Source organism: Microcaecilia unicolor, chromosome 5 (assembly GCF_901765095.1).
Source record: "Microcaecilia unicolor chromosome 5, aMicUni1.1, whole genome shotgun sequence".
NCBI lineage: Eukaryota > Metazoa > Chordata > Amphibia > Gymnophiona > Siphonopidae > Microcaecilia > Microcaecilia unicolor.
This window is the reverse complement of record NC_044035.1, coordinates 173,199,939-173,219,526: the sequence shown is the minus strand read 5'-3', so window position 1 is coordinate 173,219,526 and position 19,588 is coordinate 173,199,939. Positions and strand designations below refer to the sequence as shown.

Genomic DNA, 19,588 nt, shown 5'->3' with positions numbered 1-19,588 from the left:
GACCAATCCAGAGACAGATGGGCTATGTCCCTCCTCCAGCAGGTTAGATAGAGAGCAAGCTTTGAGCTCCCTATATATGGTCACAAGCAGTCACATGATCCTCAGTATGCCGATATCAAAGCTCATGGTCCTTGCAAAATTCTCCTGTGACTGACAACTCATTAACCCTACAACCGCCAAAGCGGGAGGAACGTGACTTAAATGATTGCTCAATTACCCTGCAGCCGCCCAAGGCGGGAGGCTCTTAAGCAGCTCAGTAAAAACAGATTCGACCCAACTCCAGGCAAATCATACAAACTTGAACTTGTTGAAGTTGAACTTGACTTGAACTTAAATTAGAAGTTGACCTTGAATTAGGAATTGAACTTGATTCTGAAAAGATACAAAAGACAAGTAAATAAGTACACAGTAGATTTCTGGGAGGGACTGTGGATTGGTCTATAAGGATTAATGGAAAGAAAATTATCAGGTATGTTACATAATTTTACCTTCCATAGCATCCTACAGACCAATCCAGAGACAGATGGGATGTACCCAAGCAGTACTTACCCAGGGTGGGAATCAGAAAACCCCAGGATGCAAGACCGAGGCGCCCAACACCGCATCAGCTCTCACAGCCACATCCAAGCGATAATGCTCGGAAAAGGAAAAAGTGACGACTAGGTCGCCGATCTACAAACTTCTTCCAGAGAAATCGATCTCGATTCTGGCAAAGAGGCCGCTAGAGCTCTAGTGGAATGAGAATACTATTGTGCTGGCGGCACTTGGCCCGAGAGAATGTATGCTGCGGCTATAGCTTCCTTGACTCAACGAGCCACTGAAGGCTCGGAGGCCTCCTGACCTTTCCCAGGTCCAGCGTGCAGCACAAAAAGATGAACCGATTTATTGAAATCATTCATCACCTCCAAGTATCTGCAAAGAACTCCCATCACATCCACACCACTCAAGGCTTGAAACTCCCAGGATAATCCTCCTTTCGGAAGGAAGTCATACATAACTGCTGATCCCGAAAAAAGCGCAACACCATCTTCAGCCAAGAGAAAGGAACTGTGCGTATAGACATCCCTGCTTTGGAGAGACGCAGAAAGATATCCCTACAAGACAAAGTTTGAAGCTCCGAAAAACTCTTCTGGCCGAAGAGAGTGCCACCAAAACCTCAGCCGTCAGGATTAGATCCTTCAGAGACAGCCGAGAAAAAGCTGAAACGGCGGCTCTTGCAAGACTCTCAGCACCAAGTTAAGAGTCCAAGAAGGAAAAATGGAGCGCCGAGAAGACCAAAGCTGGAAAACCCCTCTCAAACGGCGCACAATATCTGGCTAAGAAGCAAACAACTTTCACACACCCTCTGAAAGAAGCCAAAGCCGGTACTTGTACTCTAAGAGAACTCAGATAGAAACCCTTTTTCGAGCCCCTCCTGGAGGAAAGCCAAACTGGCATCCATCGACGCCGAGGCGGGAGAAATGGAACCCGCCGCCCACCAAGATTCGCCAAACTCTGACGTAGGCCGTCGACATGGAGCGCTTCCTCGCTCTCAACATAGTAGCAAGTACGTGGTCTGAAATCCCCTTGCTCTTCAATCACGCTCTTTCAATAGCCAGACCATAAGACCAAATGGGGATGGATTCCACTCTAATAGGCCCCTAAAGTACCAGGCGTTAACCTCGGGCAGCCGCAAGGGCACATCGAACAGTAGCCGAATTATATTCGGATACCACGGGCGTCTGGGCCAATTACGACCCACCATAAATACTCACCCCGGAAGACGAACTACTCTTCCCAGGAAACTGCCCAGCTTGGACCCAAGGGAAACCCATACAGGAGCTCGTCCACATGCCAAGGCTGAAGGAAGACATCAATTCCCAGAGACTGAAGCTCCCGGCCTGTGCTGAAGAATTGCAGAACCTTGGAGTTGGTGTCTATTGCTATTAAATCCCTGGTCTGTAGGCCCAAGCGACTCGGGAACCACGAGAATGTCCTGACAGAAAGATCCACTCTCCCAGATCCCACACCTGTCGCCTGAGAAAATCTGACTCCACATTCAGAAATCCTGCAAAGAGTGCTGCCGACAGCTGTTCCAGATGCTTTTCCGCCGAAAGGCCGAAGTGTATCGCTTCTCTGACTAAAGGAGCACTCCTGGTATCTCTGTGACAGTTGACATATGCCACAGCCATCGCATTGTCGGAAAGGACTCGTACTGACTTCCGAAACAGCAGTTGCAGAAAGTCCCGAAGAGCCAGCCGATTCGCCCTCCATTGCAAGAGGCTGATGGACCACCATATGTCTGCTGGAGACCGAAGTTCTCAAATTATCCGTCGCAGGCAAAGTCCGTAACTTCTGCTGTCCAACCTCTGGAAAGAGGACTCTGCTTTATCGAGTGTCAAAGAGCACTCCTAGAAATTCCAGAGATTGACAAGGGTTCAGCCGACTCTTCTCCAGAATGATGATCCAACTCAAGGAGCGCAAGAGAGAGAGAGAGAGAGAGAGACCTCTGTCCGTGGCTCCTACACCTTCCTCGAAGGATTGGGCCCGGATCAACCAGTCGTCTAGGTAAAGATGTACTTGAACCCCTTCTTGCGAAGGAACGCCACTATGACGACCATCACTGAGAGACGATTCGAGGCGCTGTAGCCAGCCCGAAAGAAAGGGCCTGGAACTGGAAGTGATGATTCAGGACCGGAAAGCGGAGAAACCACTGATGAGAAGGCCAAAATGGAAGTAAACAGGCCTCTTTATGTCCAGGGCGGGCAGAAATATTCCCTTCTGCACGGCGGCAAAAACCGACTGGAGGGTCTCCATCCTGAAGTGGCATACTCTGAAGGTGCTGTAGACTCCTTACAGAACGAGAAGAGACCTAGAAGAACTTCCATTCCTCGGCACCACAAAGAAGATGAAATAGAGCCCTGAGTCACGTTGTTCCAATGGAACGTGAACGACAGAGTCAATTTGAATCAAATTGCCCAGAGTCAGCTCCATGAATTTCCATAAAGACTTGCATCGAGAGAACAGTTATAGGTCCTTCAGAGGACAGCCTCCAGCTTGAAGCCGTCTCGGAAAATCCCGAGAACCCATTCATCTGTTGTTAGTCTGACCCACTCGCCCAGAAACGAGAACAGCCACCCTCTAAAAAGTCTGGACTAAGGACCAGGACCCCAACATTGGGCGTGAGGTCCTGGGAGAGCTGTGAAGGAATTCCGCCGGAGCGACAGTCTCCACAAAAGGACTTCTGTCATTGAGGAAAACGCTGTCTGTAATAGGGCCCAGACTTGTCCGGGTGAAACTGGCGGGCAGCTCGAAAACAGCCCCTAGATGAGTCCGCGCAAAAATTTACACTGGTTCTGACCTCTGTGAGTGTTGCCCTTGGCATCACCCAGCCCGGGTCGAAAGAAGAGCTTGCCCTAAAATGGTAACTTGCCAAACGGGCCTTAGACGCCCGGTCGGATGCCCAAAGGCGAAGCCATAGCCTCCACCGGGCAGGCACGACTAAGGACACTTCCAAGCAGAAGACCGTAGGGCACCATAAAGCAAATCAGTCAACAAGGCATGCCTGACTCCAGAGTCTGTCCCACCGCCATCAAATCCTCCGCAAAGGAAGGCGGTACAATGCAGTAAGACACGCCCTGGCCCCACAGAAGCTGCACACTGCAGCCCGCATACCGAAGGAGGCTGTTTTTTGTTTGTTTTTTTTAAGGAGGCCTATAGCCACCTGTCCTGCGGGCCCTTCAGGGCGCTGACCACCGGAAAATCCAGTTCCTTGGTCACTGCTGTGAATAGATATCTATGGTAAGTAGGCTACAAATTTAGCATCTTCCTAGCCCGCACAAAGAGATAGGCAATTTCTCCTGCCAAAACAACCGGGCAGTAGAATTCTCTTCCTTCAGAGAAGATCTCACTTCCCTCCAGCGTTTCCAAACGAAAATGCTGGGTACCTAAGAAAAGCTGCCCTCATGAAACGCAGAAAAATCGAGAGGTAGTGGCGCCATGCTACGGCGTTTCTGAGCGGCGTCAGCGCCCCTTCTGCAAGACAGCCTCAGCCCTAACAGAAAGACCCGGAGCATCAAAAACACAAAAACACAAATTTAGGGGAAAACGGAGCTCCCTGCTCCGTTCCACATTCAAAAAGGGCTCAGGAGGAAAAGGACTCTCTGAAACCAGAGAATGCAGCAGCAAAGTCTCAAGACACGGAGCTGCAGGAAACTAAGATGGCGCCCGTTGCCTCACCTCGAGGAGGAATGCGTGGGAAGAAAGACGCTTCTTTGGAATTGGGCACATTCCCCAAACCTCCCTTCTTTAGGGCGGCCTGCGTTCCCTGAGCGGCCTCGAAGAAAGGGGCCAACGCAGGATAGGGAACTACAGCGGCCCGGAAATAAAGCGTGTCATAGGCCGGCCTTGGGGGAAGGGAAATAAACGCGGCTCGAGTCGCCATCGCGACCTGGGCGGGCAACAACGGTTAGGCGAGTGGCGCTGCAGATGCTCCTAAAATGTGTCCAAAGAGCGGGAAAGTGCGGTGTACACCGCGGGAGGCCGCGCATTCCCCGTCGCTGCGCGAACGCGGTCCGTAGAGCCAGGCGCCGCGCTACCCATACCGGGAACAACCCCCTCCCACTTAAAAGTTTTCAGTACCTGAAAAAAAAATCCAGAGCTGCAACGAATCTGTCCTGAGTGAGCTTTTCTGAATCCTTTGTACTTTTGTTTTTTTTTTTTTGTTTTTTTTTTTAACGCCTCAGGAGGAGAAAAACTTCAAGTTGCACTGGCTCCAGCGGGAGGGGGGAGAAAGGGAGGGGACCTGGCACCACCAGGTGTCACCACTCGATCCCAAGCCTGGGAGAGACCTCAACCCCGAGGTTAACTCAACTACACCCACCAAAGTAGGAGAGGAGACCCCAACACTCAACTACACCTACAAAGTAGGAGAGGAGATTCAAACAAGCTCAACTACACCTAAAAATAGGCTAGGAGCGAAGCAGAGCTGCTGAGCTGTGACCATTGACCTGCTAGATAGAGAGAATACTAAGGATCATGTGACTGCTTGTGACCATATATAGGGAGCTCAAAGCTTGTTCTCTATCTAACCTGCTAGAGGAGGGACATAACCCATCTGTCTCTGGATTGGTCTATAGGATGCTATGGAATATGATAATAAACTGGGAACTCCAACATCAGGGAGGTCTAGGCCTCCTGTTATGCCAAATAAAACGAATCAAATGATCTTGAAGACTGGAAAGAAATGATCTAGGGAACTGAAGTGGGAGCACCTGAAAAAAGTACAACAAACGAGGAACAATATTCATTTTCAAAACAGCAATTCTGTCAAACCAGGAGAATTCCATATCATTCCAACAATCCATATCCCTACTGATATCTCTAATTAAAGCTCGGTAATTTGCAGAAAAAAGGCCTTGAATATTACTGGTCAACTGAACTCCCAAGTATCGAATCCCAGATTGGACCCACCTAAAGGGAAAGGAGGTTGTAAGGGTGGATACAACTGACTGTTGAAAGCCAATTGCAAGACTTCTGTTTTTGCAACATTCACTTTAAAACCAGATACTGCTCAGTAGTCTGAAATCTCTTTCAACAGATATGGCAACAAAGTTAATGGACATGTAAATGAAAGCAAGAAATAAACTCCAAATAAGGTAAACTTGTAATCACTATTCCTTAGTCTCACCCCACAAATGTCAGGATTAGCTCTCATCTTACCTTGATGAGTAACTCTAGACAAACTAAACAATCATGAGTTTCCTTCACTGATATGGACACAGGCCCTAGGAGAATTATACAAAGCCTGTACCATCTTCAAAAAAAGGGGCCTATCCCAAATTTCCCCAGCACCCTATCCATAAGGGGCCAATGCACTCTATCAAATGCCTCCTCAGCATCAAGGCCAAGAGGGCAAACAGGCTAACCCTCTCTTCTTGTAAAATGTAATAAGTCCACCATCCTTTGACATTATCCATCGCCTGATGCTGAGCGATAAATCCCACCTTGTGGGATGGATCAAGAAAAGGACCAAAGTCAAATGATTAGCAAGGACTTTGGCTAAGATTTTCACATTGGTATTATGGTAATGGGATGAAAAGAAGCACATTTATGTTTATCAGCCTTAGAAAGCACATTAATCCATCCTCCATCATCAACGGTGGCAAGGAAGAGCCCTCCCAACTGGAATTAAGAATCAAAGCCAGCAAAGGGACCAAGTCACTCGCAAACCATCCAAGGCCAGGAGCCTTACTAGATGGCAAGACCTTAATAACCTGCAAAAGCTCCTTCAGAGTAATAGGGCCCTCCAAAGTAGCTCTTTGCGACTGAGTCAACACAGAAAGGTCTACCGACTCACCTCCGGTTGAAGAGTTGTATCTTGAGAATAAAGGATTGGAAGCATTTCCGGATCTGAAAGGATTTAGTCAAAGAAGCATCCTTTACTCTTAAAATATGCCTGTCCACTCTAGCTCTACAAAGCTGAATAGCTAAAAGTCACCCTGGTTTACTACTAATCTCATAATGAGCATGCCTTAAATGAGCATTAGTAAAATGTAATTGTTCATTATAAAGATCAGCAAGGCACAATTTAACTGCCTAAAGCTGCCCAAGATCCGACATAGACCCAGAAGCCTTGTGCAACTTCTCTAAATGCCCAAGCTGCACCAAGCAATTAGCTAAACGTGCACGTTGAGTTCAAGCACACTGATTGGCTTTCTGTACAAAATATCCTCTCCTCACCGCTTTAAACTCATCTCACACCATATCCAAAGAGAGCAAATTAATATAGAATTGCACAATAGCCCTTACAAATCTCAGGGTCTTGTAACAAAAGATTATTAAGTGACCACCTTCTATCCCTGTCCTCCTCCCTTAGGGTCAGGATGGTAACTTATATGCTTTATAGAGGAGAGACCTCCCACATCAAGCAATATCTTATCCCCTCAAAAATATAGTCTAACCTAGAGTAAGTACTGTGGGTATGGGAACATAAAGAATGATCTTGATGTGCAGGGTGGCCCATATGCCACACATCAAACACCCCCAAGCCTTCAATCAATTGTGCTAAAGCACGAGACACTTTAAGATCAGTATCAGATGGTGTGCCTGTGTGGTCCAGGGCAGGATGCATTGTGGTATTAAAATCACATCCCACAATCAATTTACCCTTTACAAAGGACTGTAAAACAGAACGAAGATAGGCAAAAAATGATCTCAGTGTTCATTAGGAGCATAAACAGAAGCTATAGTCACTTTCTCCAGGTTTAATAAAACATGTAAGAAAAGGTAGCGACCCTCAGGATCACGCTTAATATCTTGGACCTGGACCTGGACCTGAACCGCTGAATGAAATAGCACAGCCACGCCGCACTTCTTAGCACCACGCACATCGGAAGCACAATACATAAATGGATAGAGCAGGTGAGTGAGCAAATGTTCATGCTGCTTGAGCAAATGAGTCCCTTGTAATAAAACAACATGCAATTGCACCCGGAGCAATTCCTGAAACAAGGAGTGCCTCTTGTAAGGGGAATTTAGCCCTTTAACACTATATGTAAGAACCTTTAAATCAACACTTATACAGCTGAAAATAAAAATTATAAAAGAAGATCTCTGTCCCCACATCCACCAAATACATGGACACCAAACAAGAAATATCTATACCCCCCTCCTCCTCCCCCACTCCACCACAACCTCCCTAACCTCACCCCCAACCATCCCACACCCAAATGGCATCCACCAATCAGAAGCCCAAACCACAATAAAATAAAACTGCAGGGGCCCCTAAGTGGGCAATAGAGGTGCTGAACCCTCGCACCAAATGTACTCCCCCCCACACAACCCAAAAATGTTTTGACATATAAAGTATAACCCCTGATCCCAAACCACCTGTACAGGAGCACCTCAGAGCAATATGTGATAGCCCTTCATGAGAGTGTAAACAACACACGGACAAGAATACCCACAACAGTATATTGGAGAAAAAGTTCAAACACCATCAGTCACTTGACTACAACACAGTGGGCTGCTTGTTTCCACCAGAAATCCACTGCCATCGCTGTATTTCACCCAAGTAGCAGGGGCCACTGCTTTAGGAGGATGTGCAGAAGTGAGGTTCAGTCCATGCAGAATGGTCCAGGCATCCGCTAAAGTGCGCACCCGATGCATTTTTCCAACAACTGCAAAGCAGAAAGCAAATGGAAATGCCCAGTGATATTTAACATCAGCCTTTGTAAGTAGATCCAGAACAGGCTTCATATTGTGGTGCTGCAGTAAAGTATAACGGGACAAGTCTTGATAAACAGTGATCTGGGCGTCATTGTACTGAAGTTGTGGTGTTTGGCACACTTTAGCTAAAACTCACTTCTTATCAGAAAACTACAAATCTAGCAATTATATCTCACAGCCTATTTTCCTGGGGTCTACCAAGCGAACAGTGGACCTACTCCAAATCAAAAGCCAAAGAGTCTCCCTCCAGGCCTAACAGCCGATGACACAAAGTGCACACTATTATAAAAACATCCTCTGTTGCACACCCCTCAGGGATACCGCAAAACCATAAATTCTTGCATCTGCCCCTATTCTCAAGATCATCCAATTTATAAGCAAGATCATCAAATTGTTCAGTAAGGTGGGCAGTCTGCATCTGAGAAGGTGTTCAGGAGCTCCATATGTCCCTACACTCTAGTTTCCAACTCCTCAACATGACTACCCAGCTCCAGAGGATCCGTGCTGATGGTATCAATATGATCCAGTATTTCATCCCGGGAGGCTTTGATTTCTTCATGGATCTTGGTCAGGCATTGTCGGAGTTCCTGGGAGATGCCCTTGCTCACAGCTGCAGATAGGGGGTCTGCTACCGAATGTACCGAGTCTGAATCTGGAGCATGGTGACGCAGCATCTTAGCACTACTCCACTATTTTACCCTGCTCCACTAAAAAAAATGGCCATTTAACCCTACCCTCTGTTTTCTATCTATTAATCAATTCCTAATCCACAACAGAACATTGCCTCCTACCCCATGGCCTTTTAATGTTCTCAGGAGTCTCTCATGAGGGATTTTGTCAAAAGCTTTCTGAAAATATAGATACACTACATCAACTGGTTCACTTTTATCCATGGACGTAGTTTTTTTTTTGGGGGGGGGGGTGAGGGGGGGCATTGCTCCCCCCAAACACAGGACTGGCACAACGCGCTCTCGGTCCCTACTTCCCGCCCTCCTCTCCTTGACAGCCCTCTTCTCCGTTCCTTCCTGCCTCCCCCCACGCGTTTAAATCTTTTATTTTCAGCAGCGACGACAGTGAAGAGCAGAACAGCAAGCAGGCTCGCCTCCAGATTTTCCTTTCCCTCACAGTCAGTGTCCCACCCTTGCAGAAACAGGAAATACGTCATTAAGGAAGGAGGAACACTGTCTGTGAGGGAAGGGAAAGGCTGGAGCGGCAAGCCTGCTTGCAGTTCTGCTTTTCACTGTCGTCGCTGCTGAAAATAAAAGGTTTAAACGCATGGGGGGGGGCAGGAAGGAATGGAGAGGCAGAGGAGGGTGAGAGAGGCAAAATCACTGGACATGGAGGGGAGGGAAGGGGCAGAGGAGAATTGCTGGAAGGGAAGGGGACAGAAATTGCTGGACATGGAGGGGAAGGCAGAGGAGTGAGGAGAATTGCTGGACGGATGAAATGGAGGGGGCAGGGGGAGAGGACATTTGCTGGATATGGATGGAAGAGAAGGCAAGGGAGAATAGAGAGTTGCTGGACATTGATGGAGAGGAGGGAACTAGAACTCAGGGACTGAAAAGGGGGAACTGGGAAGGGGGAGCTGGGGAAGTCACTAGACATGGATGGGGAGAGGGTGGGGGTCAAAGGAGAATTGTTGGACATAGGGGGAGGGCAGAGGAGAATCGCTGGACAGGGAGGGGAGGGGGAGAGAAGATAAATCGCTGGACATGGAGAGGAGGGGAGGGCAGGGGAGAGAGGATAATTGCTGGACATGGATGGAGGGGGCAGGGGAGAGAGGAAATTTGCTGGATATGGATGGATGGAGGAGAGAGGAGAGTTGCTCGACATGGATGGAGGGGAGGGAAGAGGAAGGAGATGCACACGGATGGAGGGGAGGGCAGGGGAGAGAAGAGAAATCACTGGACATGGAGGGGAGGGCAGGGGAGAAAGGAGAATTGCTGGACATGGATGGATGGAGGGGGCAGGGGAGAGAGGAAATTTGTTGTATATGGATAGATGGAGAAGAGGGCAGGGGAGTTGCTGGACATGGATGGATGGAGGGGAGGGAAGTCAGGAAGGAGATGCACATGGATGGAGGGGAGGGAAGAGGAGAAATGCTGGACATGGATGGAGTGGAGGGCAGGGAAGAGAGGAGAAATGTTGGACAAGGATGGAGGGAAGGAAAGACAAAGAGATACACACAGATGGAGGGGGAAGGGAGAGAGGAGAAATGCTGGACATGGATGGAGGGAAGTGAAGTGAGGAGAAATGCTGGATATGGATGGAGGGCAAACTGCTGAATTTAAGGGCTGGATCGGAACACTTTGAGGGCAGATACTGAAACGAGGAATGATAGGGACAGGGCTACAGATGGTAGACAGGACGCATAAGGACACAGGAGGATGGTGGACATGGTGAGAGAAAAAAATATCAAATGTTGAACCCTGCTCTGGACCGCTTTCCAAAACGCCTTCACCTTTTTGCATGTCCACCAGATATGACCTAGGGTGCCCAATTGCCCACAGTTTCTCCAACACAAAGGTTGGACCTTTGGAAACATTTGATTCAGTCGTACCGGTGTTAAATACCAGTGGTACAGTACTTTAACACTATTTTCCTGAATATTGACCACTGGGGAAACTCGAACCAATGCACGCTCCATGCGATCCCACTCCCCTTCTTCATATGAGGTACCTAATTCTTTTTCCCAACTCGTGCGATGTCTACATGTCATCGGTAATGAATCTCTCAGATGTTTATATAACAAAGAAATCAAGCCCTTGGAGCCCAAATCTCGTACACACATTTCTTCTAAAAAGGTCACTTCCCCAAACAATTTATCTTTGACCCCTGGGGTGCCAAGAAAATGAATAAGTTGACAGTAAGCATAATGGTCCTTGGGAGGCAAGTGATATGTTTCGGCCAATTCCTGAAAAGTTGCAAAGCCCCCTTTATCCACCAATTGTCCCCATAAATCTAAACCTTGTCTTTTCCACCTAGTAAATGCAGAAGGAGTGCAACCCTGAATAAATGCCAGATTATATGCTATGGGAGACAACCTGGAGTTGTAAAAGCCCTTCACTCACTCTAGTCTGTCCCAACATGATAATGTAAACTGAATGGTAGGGCATAAATTAGACCCTAGGCGTCTATGCCTAGGCGGCAGCCACAACAGATGTCCCAGTTTCAGCGGACTACGGATCAGGTATTGCTCCAATTGTACCCAAAGTTTATGCATGGGCTCTTGGAACCACTCCACTCCTGACCTACAAGAGATGTTTGACTACCCACTTTCACTAGGTGTCTCCTTATAAAATTACTAATGGAAATATTTACCAAATCTTGAGGCAAATATTTCTTTTCAGTTGTTTAACTGTAGCCATATTTTACCTTAGCAGCTTCAGATGATCCTTCAACTACCATATCCATGCTCTGACCTGGGTTCAGTTCCATCCGAAATGGAGTCAATTTGAAGACTGGGTTAGGGGGCTCCAAGTTATTGGGTGAGTTCTTATTCTTGACAGTGGTGGGAAAAGAGCACTGGCTGCTCTTATTAATTAGAGGAAAACCTTCTGTCAACCAGTACAACTGATAGGTTCGACGGCCATAATTAGTCATAGTAAAGTGGTAGGTGCAGACAGTCCCACTAGAAATAAAATAGAGATGAGGTCTATTACAAATGTCTGGATGTCTTGTCAAATTTAATAAAAATACTTCATTAATTCTATGATATTTAACAATGACATACAACAAAAGGCATGCAAACTCATCACTTTCCCTTTCTTACATAGTATTAAAAATCATTCTGTAAAAATCAGATATTAGTGGTTCCAACTGAAACGGCAGTTACTGTATCTAAAGAAAAGTGCCAGTTAATAAATTAGAGGTAAATTTTCAACAGGCATTTGTCTGCAATGTATGGAAGTACCTTAAAGCCCCGAGTTAGAAAACTGGCAGATCAGCAGTCAAACTGCTGGTTACACAGGCAGCAGCTAAATTTTGCATAGGGTGATCAGAGAGAATCTGTAGTAGTACTATTTATGAAGTCCCGTGCAAATTCACAGACAAGGGGCGTATATTTTTAGCGGCTGATGCTAAATGCAACCGTTTACAAAATTACCTTTGTGGAGGCTAATTCTTTTTAGGTATATTAAAAGCAAGAAGCCGGCAAAAGAATCAGCTAGACCACTAGATGACTGAGGGGTAAAAGGGGCATTCAGGGAAGACAAGGCCATAGTGGAGAGATTAAATGAATTCCTTACTCCAGTCTTCCCCGAGGAAGATGTGGGAGAGATACCGGTGCCAGCAATGGTATTCTGCTGACGAGTCAGAAAAACTGAATAAAATCTCTATAAACCTGGAAGATGTAATGAGGCAATTTGGAACTTTCATCCTTACAATATAGGTGCAATGGTTGTATGTTCGTACTTTCACCTCACACAGAAATACATGACACGGGAGACAGAGAAGTACAAAACTTAATTTAAATATATGTTTTCAAAAACTTGAAAACTTGAAAATAAATACAAGGTATCCTGCTATAACATAAGTAGAAAATGAAAATAGTTTTACAAAATAAAATACGTACATTATAACGTGGAAAAAATCATAACAGGCAAAAAACATTAGGAAGGTAGGGCAAATTGTAAAAAAAAAAAAAAAAGTTAACCAAGATTGGGGGAGGGGGAAGGTGGGCAGGAAAGAGGTTGCTGCCTGGCAGTAATGTCTGCCTCCAGCAAATCCGCCAGGTGCTGAGCCACCACAGCCAGCCCTTCAGTGGTGGTCCTCAGTGCCAGTACCTCTGTGACCAACTCCCTGGCAATGAAGGACTGGATTTGAAGGCCACCACGAGGGGCTGGATATGGTGACTGCTGGGGTCCCCTTGCCTCTGCCTTATCCTCCCCTTTAGACTGAAGAGGGGGGTGAAACAGAGGCAAAAATACCCATATTCTGCCCCAGGGGATGCTGTTGTGGTAGTGGTGAAATGGCTCCTGCAGCTGGTGGTGGTAGTGGTGGCAGTGGTACAGCTCCTGCTGCCAGTGATTGCGCCACCCTACCATCAGGTGGCCGGGTCCCAGGCTGGTCCTTCACCCCCAATGCTGCACCCTGACCTGCACGCTCTGCACACTCGAAGACATAAAAAAGTAAACCTTTGGATATGACATATTACATTTCTGTGCTACAGGCAAAAGAAAAGTACAATTTCTGCAGGTAGCTTCTCCATCACAATCTCATTTGATGGTACCTGAAGAAACAGAGGGTGCATTCAAGTGGGTATAATTTATCAGGCATTATGGGAATTGAACCCACAGTTCTCCAGGTTCTCAGTCTGTCATTACATCTCAACTAACAATAAGTATTATGTGGTGGGGATAGTCAGTGCAAGTAAATGGGATTAGCACCACTACACAGACCAATGACAATGAAATATAGGCATGCCATATACAGTGTGCAAATAAATGCAATATATGCACATATGTCGCGTTCTCGAGGACCTTGGCATTCTGTCAGGCTTCTTCCCCGGGAGCACTGGGTTCGTGAGTCCTTGGACCACTACCGTGGAGCAGCAGTGGCAGGCAAGGTCACCTTCAAGGTAGAGACGAGGCAAGACTGGACTGGAACCTTGGACTGGAGTTCTGCACAGGAATACACAGGACTGGAACGCACCGGATGGGTGCGCACTGCACTGGAACCCACTGGACTGGTACACACTGGAGTGGAGTCCGCTGGATTGGAACACACTGGAGTGGAGCCCACTGGACTGGAACCCACGGGACCGGAACCTGCTGGACAGGAACACACTGGACCTAAGCTTCACCTACGCTTAGCCACCGTTCCCCGAGGGTTGAGCCCTCAGGTTCGGGCAGCCGGCAGGGCTTACAGGAAAATCTGAACTGTAACTAGCAGGCAGGAACAACAGGAGTCAGGATACAGAAGTGCCCCCAGGCACCTAGGCGAAAGCAAGGCAGACAGGCAGGGAATGTCCGGGTTCCGGCAATAGTCAGGTCTGACCGCAGGCAGAGAATATCCAGGTCCAGGCAGTAGGCAGGTCAGACAGCGGGCAGAGAGTAGTCAGATTCAGGCAATGGTCAGGTCAAGGAGCAAGATTATGGCTAGAGCTCCAGTAACAAGGAGTACTGGCAACAGACAGGACTAGGGCTGAAGCTCCAGAAGCAAAAGAAAACACACATGGGAAAACCAGAAAGCTAAACATAAGAAGACTAGTAAAGCTGTACACAAGTTAACAGGAAAGCTATGCCCAAGCTAACCAGTCATACGCTAGAAACTCACACTAAGCAAACACAGGAGAACTAGTAAAGCTGTACACAGGCTAACAAGCAAAGCTGTGCCCAAGCTAACTAGTCATACACTAGGAACTCACACTAAACTGGACACGGTAGCAGTGCACAGAGCACTCTAACATACCAGGGACCTTAGACGATGCAAAGGCTGCAGTCTCTAAGTGCTTAATAAAGCCCTTCAACACCAGAGGCGCAGCTGCAGCAATCTCTAAGTAACTATGGAGGCTGTTCAGGTACAAACCACAGAGCAGGCAGAAAGCACAGTGAAACAGAGAGGCTTCCCACACCCAGGTGTAGTGTAGTGTAGCAATTAGAGTCATGCTGGAAGCAGCCAGCACACACAGAGAGAGAAAGAGCTAACCCAGGCAACACCCACAGGTGCAGTATAGTGAAGCAATTAGTGTCATGCTGCTGGATGCAGCCAGCACAGAGAGCCAGAGCTAGCTCAGAAAGGACAGACAGAAGAAAGAGGAGCCAGCTAGGAAGCTGACCCCCAGGAACAAGGTAAGTCTGAGGGTGGTCATGGCCACAGACGTGACAGTACCTCCCTCTTAAGACCCCCCTGTTACGTCTGTGGTCGTGACCACCCTCAGACTTACCCTATTTCTGGGAATCAGTGTCTGTGCTGGTTTCTGTTTACTTCTGAGTTGGCTCTGTTTCTGTCTCTGGGTGCTAGCCACTTCCAGCATGGCGCTGATTGCCTCAGTATACTGCACCTGTGTGGGTTTAACCTCTCTGTGCTTCAGTATACTGTTCCTTAGTTAGCTCTATCTGTGGGCTGGCTGCTCTAATGGCTTCACTACTCTACACTTGTGTGTATTGGGCCTCTCTGTACTTCAGTGGGCTGTTCCTGAGGTAGCTCTGTCTCAGGCTGGGTGGGCTGGCTGCTTCCAGCCTGACACTAATTACCTCAATAGACTACACCTGTGTGGATTAGGTCTCTCTGGGCTTCTGTATGCTCCCTGCCGGTGGCCTGAAGGGGTGACCTCATCTATCAAGGCCTTCTTAAGGAACTGGTGTTCTAGTCTACAGTGCCTTTGCATTGCCAATGCCTACGCAGTGCCTTAGGTCCGAAGGTTAGTGTGCTGTTTGCACAGTTAGCTTTCCTTGTCTTTTCTTGTGGGCTTCCAGCCCTTCTGCTTTGCTAGTTACTATCACCTGTGGGCCTTGCCTTCTGGCTCAGGGTATTATTGCTCGTAGGCTTTCTGCCTAGTCTATTACTTACCTGTGGGCTTCTTGCTTTCCTGCTCTGGGTATTATTGCTCTGAGGGCTTTCAGCCCTTCTGTGTCTATTGTTCTGTGGGCTTCCAGCTCTTCTGTGCCCATTGCTCTGAGGGCCTCCAGTCTATCTGTGTATATCCCTTTTATCTGTGGGCTTCCAGGCCTTCTGGCTGTATTACTGCGGCCTGGGGGTTTCCAGCCTTTCTGTGGGCTTCTAGCCTGTCTGGGTGTATCTCTCTGACCTGTAGGCTTTCAGCCTTTCTGTGTATATTATTCTCTGTGGGCTTCTAGCCTTTCTGTTATCCCTGTGCAGTGGCTCTGCTCCCTGTCTGAGGTTGGTTAGTGGCTGATGCTGCAGCCATTTCTCTCCTTTCTATCTGTTAGCTACTGTAGCTCCGGTCTAACCCTTCCTCTGGCAAGCGTATCTGTCATTCCCATTCCCTTGAGCTTAGCTTGTATGTAGCTCCTGTATCCTGCTTCTCTAGCCTGAACCCTGCTGTAGGACGTTGTTCCTGGAGTCCTAGTTGCTTGCCTCTTCAGCTCCAGCCCAGCCACTCCAGTCCTGTCTACTTCAGCCCATCTTAGGGTTGCCTGTCTCCTGTTGGGTGGTTTTGCCTGCTGCTGCCACCTCCGTGACAGCAGCCCAAGGGCTCACATTTCCCCGAGAGACCTGACACCCCCCTCTGGTCTCCATGGGGGGGTTCAGGTGTCCATGGGTAACTGTGGTGAAACCTTCTGATGGGTTTCAAAACCCAGACATGGATCGCTGGACTGGAAGCAACAAAGAAGTCCAGCACTGGCAGACAGGAGCGGAACTTGTAAACAGGAGGCTCCTTCGAATCACCGCTGGGCCAACTCAGGAACTTGGATGCATCAAGAGGAACAAAATTCAAAAGGAACCCTTCCCTGAGGGAACCCACAACGTCCTGGACCTCTTGGCGATTCCATGTAGTGGCAGGAACAAGGCTGGAGCCACTACCCCAGCTGACATCAGAAGCTGGACTGAGGCCTGAAGTGGCATCCCAGTCTTGACAGGACCTAGAAGTCTGAACAGAAGCAGATCTGGAACTGGAACCTGGGTTGGCATCCAAAGCTGGGCTGGGATTGGGACCCGGACTGGAATCAAACACTTGACTGCAACTGGAACTGGATTCAGGAGCTTGACTGGAACTGGAACTCAGCAAGAGGTCAGCCCCCTGACTGGCACAGGAACTCGGGGCGAACTCAGCATCTTGGCTGGTACTGGAACTCAGAACAGACTCAGCATCTTGGCTAGCACTGGAACTCGGAACTGACTCAGCATCTTGGCTAGCACTGGAACTCAGAGCGGACTCAGCCTCTTGGCTGGAACTGGAAATGGACTCAGCCTCTTGGCTGATACTGGAACTCAGAACGGACTCAGCATCTTGGCTAGCACTGGAACTCAGAGCGGACTCAGCATCTTGGCTGGAACTGGAAACGGACTCAGCCTCTTGGCTGATACTGGAACTCGGAAGAGATTCAGCTGCAGGGCTGGACGCACCCCTCTGGCCGGGCTGGGACGTCTCTCTAGCGTTAGCTTCAGGAGTCGTCTGCCGAGCAGGGTCCAAGATGAAACAGCCATGGTATCCCCAGAGCATGCTAGCAGGGTGAAATGCAAAAAATGGGTTTCTCCGGACCCCAAGCCGTTGAACATGCCTTCTCTCAGCTATAGCTTCGGGGGTGTTCTCCAAGGCTGAATCAGAACAAGGTCTATCACAGTCCTCTTGGAATATCATCTCATCCTCAAGAGCAGTAATTGAAGCAAAAATTTATGGGCTGGATGCCCACACTGGAATCAGGAACAGAACCGGGACCAGGACCCGGGCCGGCATCCAAGTCTGAAGTGGACAGGAGCTGGACAGGAGCTGGATGGGGACTGGGACCCGGACTAGAATCAGAGTCTGGACTGGAGCAGGAACTCTGAACAGGAGCTGAACCGGGACTGGGACCCGGACTGGAATCAGAGTCTGGACTGGAGCAGGAACTCTGAACAGGAGCTGAACCGGGACTGGAACCCGGACTGGAATCAGAAGCTTGACTGGCAGTGCCCCTCAAACTGGACTCAGGAGCTTGGCTGGGAGCGCCCCGCGAACTGGACTTTAACTGAGGCTCGGTCTGAAGCACCACTCTAACTGGCCTTAGGAGCTTGATTGGAGGTGCCCTCTGGACTGGAAGTGGAGGCTCCACCTGAACCACCCTTCGGACTGGCACCGGAGGCTTGGTTAGAAGCTCCCCCTCGAACTGGACTCAGTGGCTTAACTGGACGGATCACTTGGACAAGAACCGGAGGCTCGACCCGAAGAGCCACTTGCACAAGACTTGGAGGCTCAATTAGAAGTGTCCCTCGGACAGGACTCAGAGGCTTGACTGGACAGGTCATTTGTACTAGAACCAGAGGCTTGACCTGGAGCGCCACTTGCATAGGCCTCGGAGACTCCGTCAGAAGCACCCCTTGGACTGGACTCAGAGGTTTTAAAGGGCGTGCTACTTGAACGAGGACTGGAGGCTCGGCCCGGAGCGCCACTCGAGCAGGAATCAAAGGCTCAATCGAAAGCTTCCCTCGGACTGGACTCGGAGATTTAAGTGGAATCGTTACTTGGACTGGAATCGGAGGCTCAGTATGAAGCACCCCCCGGACTGGACTCAGGTGCTTAGGTGGCAGTGCTACTTGAACTGGAGTCAGAGGCTTGGTTTGAAGTACCCCTCGGACCGGCTTAGGAGCTTGGCTGGACTTGACATCCCGAACAGGAGCTGAACTGCGAGAGAAACCCAGATTGCTCTGGACCAACGACTGGGGAGTCCAGAGCGTGGGCCTTCCACAGCGTATTCTTTCAGCCTCTGCTTCTGGAGTATCCCGCAGGGCTGGCTCCTCAAGAAGTCTGGAGCGGTATTCATAAAGCTTAGTAAAAGGATCGATATCCGAAACTGGGCTATGGTGGACCCTACGCCCCTGGAGATGCTTTCTCTCGGCTGCCACTTCCAAAGTATCTCTCAGGGTTGGGTCAGACAATAGTTTCTTCCGGTAATCGCGGAGGGTCAAAAAACGATTCACAGAAAAAATTGGGTTGATATAGGGATCCGACCATAAATTAAGAACTACGCCCGGATTGTTCCTAAGGAACAAGGTCATGGGCAGCAAGCCCCGCTGGACGGATGATCTCGCCGGACTCATGGCCTTTGCATTCTGTCGCGTTCTCGAGGACCTTGGCATTCTGTCAGGCTTCTTCCCCGGGAGCACTGGGTTCGTGAGTCCTTGGACCACTACCGTGGAGCAGCAGTGGCAGGCAAGGTCACCTTCGAGGTAGAGACGAGGCAAGACTGGACTGGAACCTTGGACTGGAGTTCTGCACAGGAATACACAGGACTGGAACACACCGGACGGGTGCGCACTGGACTGGAACCCACTGGACTGGAACACACTGGAGTGGAGCCCACTGGACTGGAACCCACGGGACCGGAACCTGCTGGACAGGCACACACTGGACCTAGGCTTCACCTACGCTTAGCCACCGTTCCCCGAGGGTTGAGCCCTCAGGTTCGGGCAGCCGGCAGGGCTTACAGGAAAATCTGAACTGGAACTAGCAGGCAGGAACAACAGGAGTCAGGATACAGAAGTGCCCCCAGGCACCTAGGCGAAAGCAAGGCAGACAGGCAGGGAATGTCCGGGTTCCGGCAATAGTCAGGTCTGACCGCAGGCAGAGAATATCCAGGTCCAGGCAGTAGGCAGGTCAGACAGCAGGCAGAGAGTAGTCAGATTCAGGCAATGGTCAGGTCAAGGAGCAAGACTATGGCTGGAGCTCCTGTAACAAGGAGTACTGGCAACAGACAGGACTAGGGCTGAAGCTCCAGAA

The 19,588-nt window shown here is 49.0% G+C and overlaps 1 protein-coding gene across 1 annotated transcript in view; it reads right to left on the bottom strand.

Annotated features, from left to right (window-relative positions):
* HYDIN (HYDIN axonemal central pair apparatus protein) overlaps nucleotides 1–19,588 on the bottom strand; it is a 2,443,906-nt gene that overhangs the window by 1,712,681 nt on the left and 711,637 nt on the right. Inside the window, exon 26 of the mRNA XM_030205004.1 lies at nucleotides 11,584–11,839. Coding sequence (XP_030060864.1) covers nucleotides 11,584–11,839 — 256 coding nt within the window. The remainder of the gene's footprint in view (nucleotides 1–11,583; nucleotides 11,840–19,588) is intronic.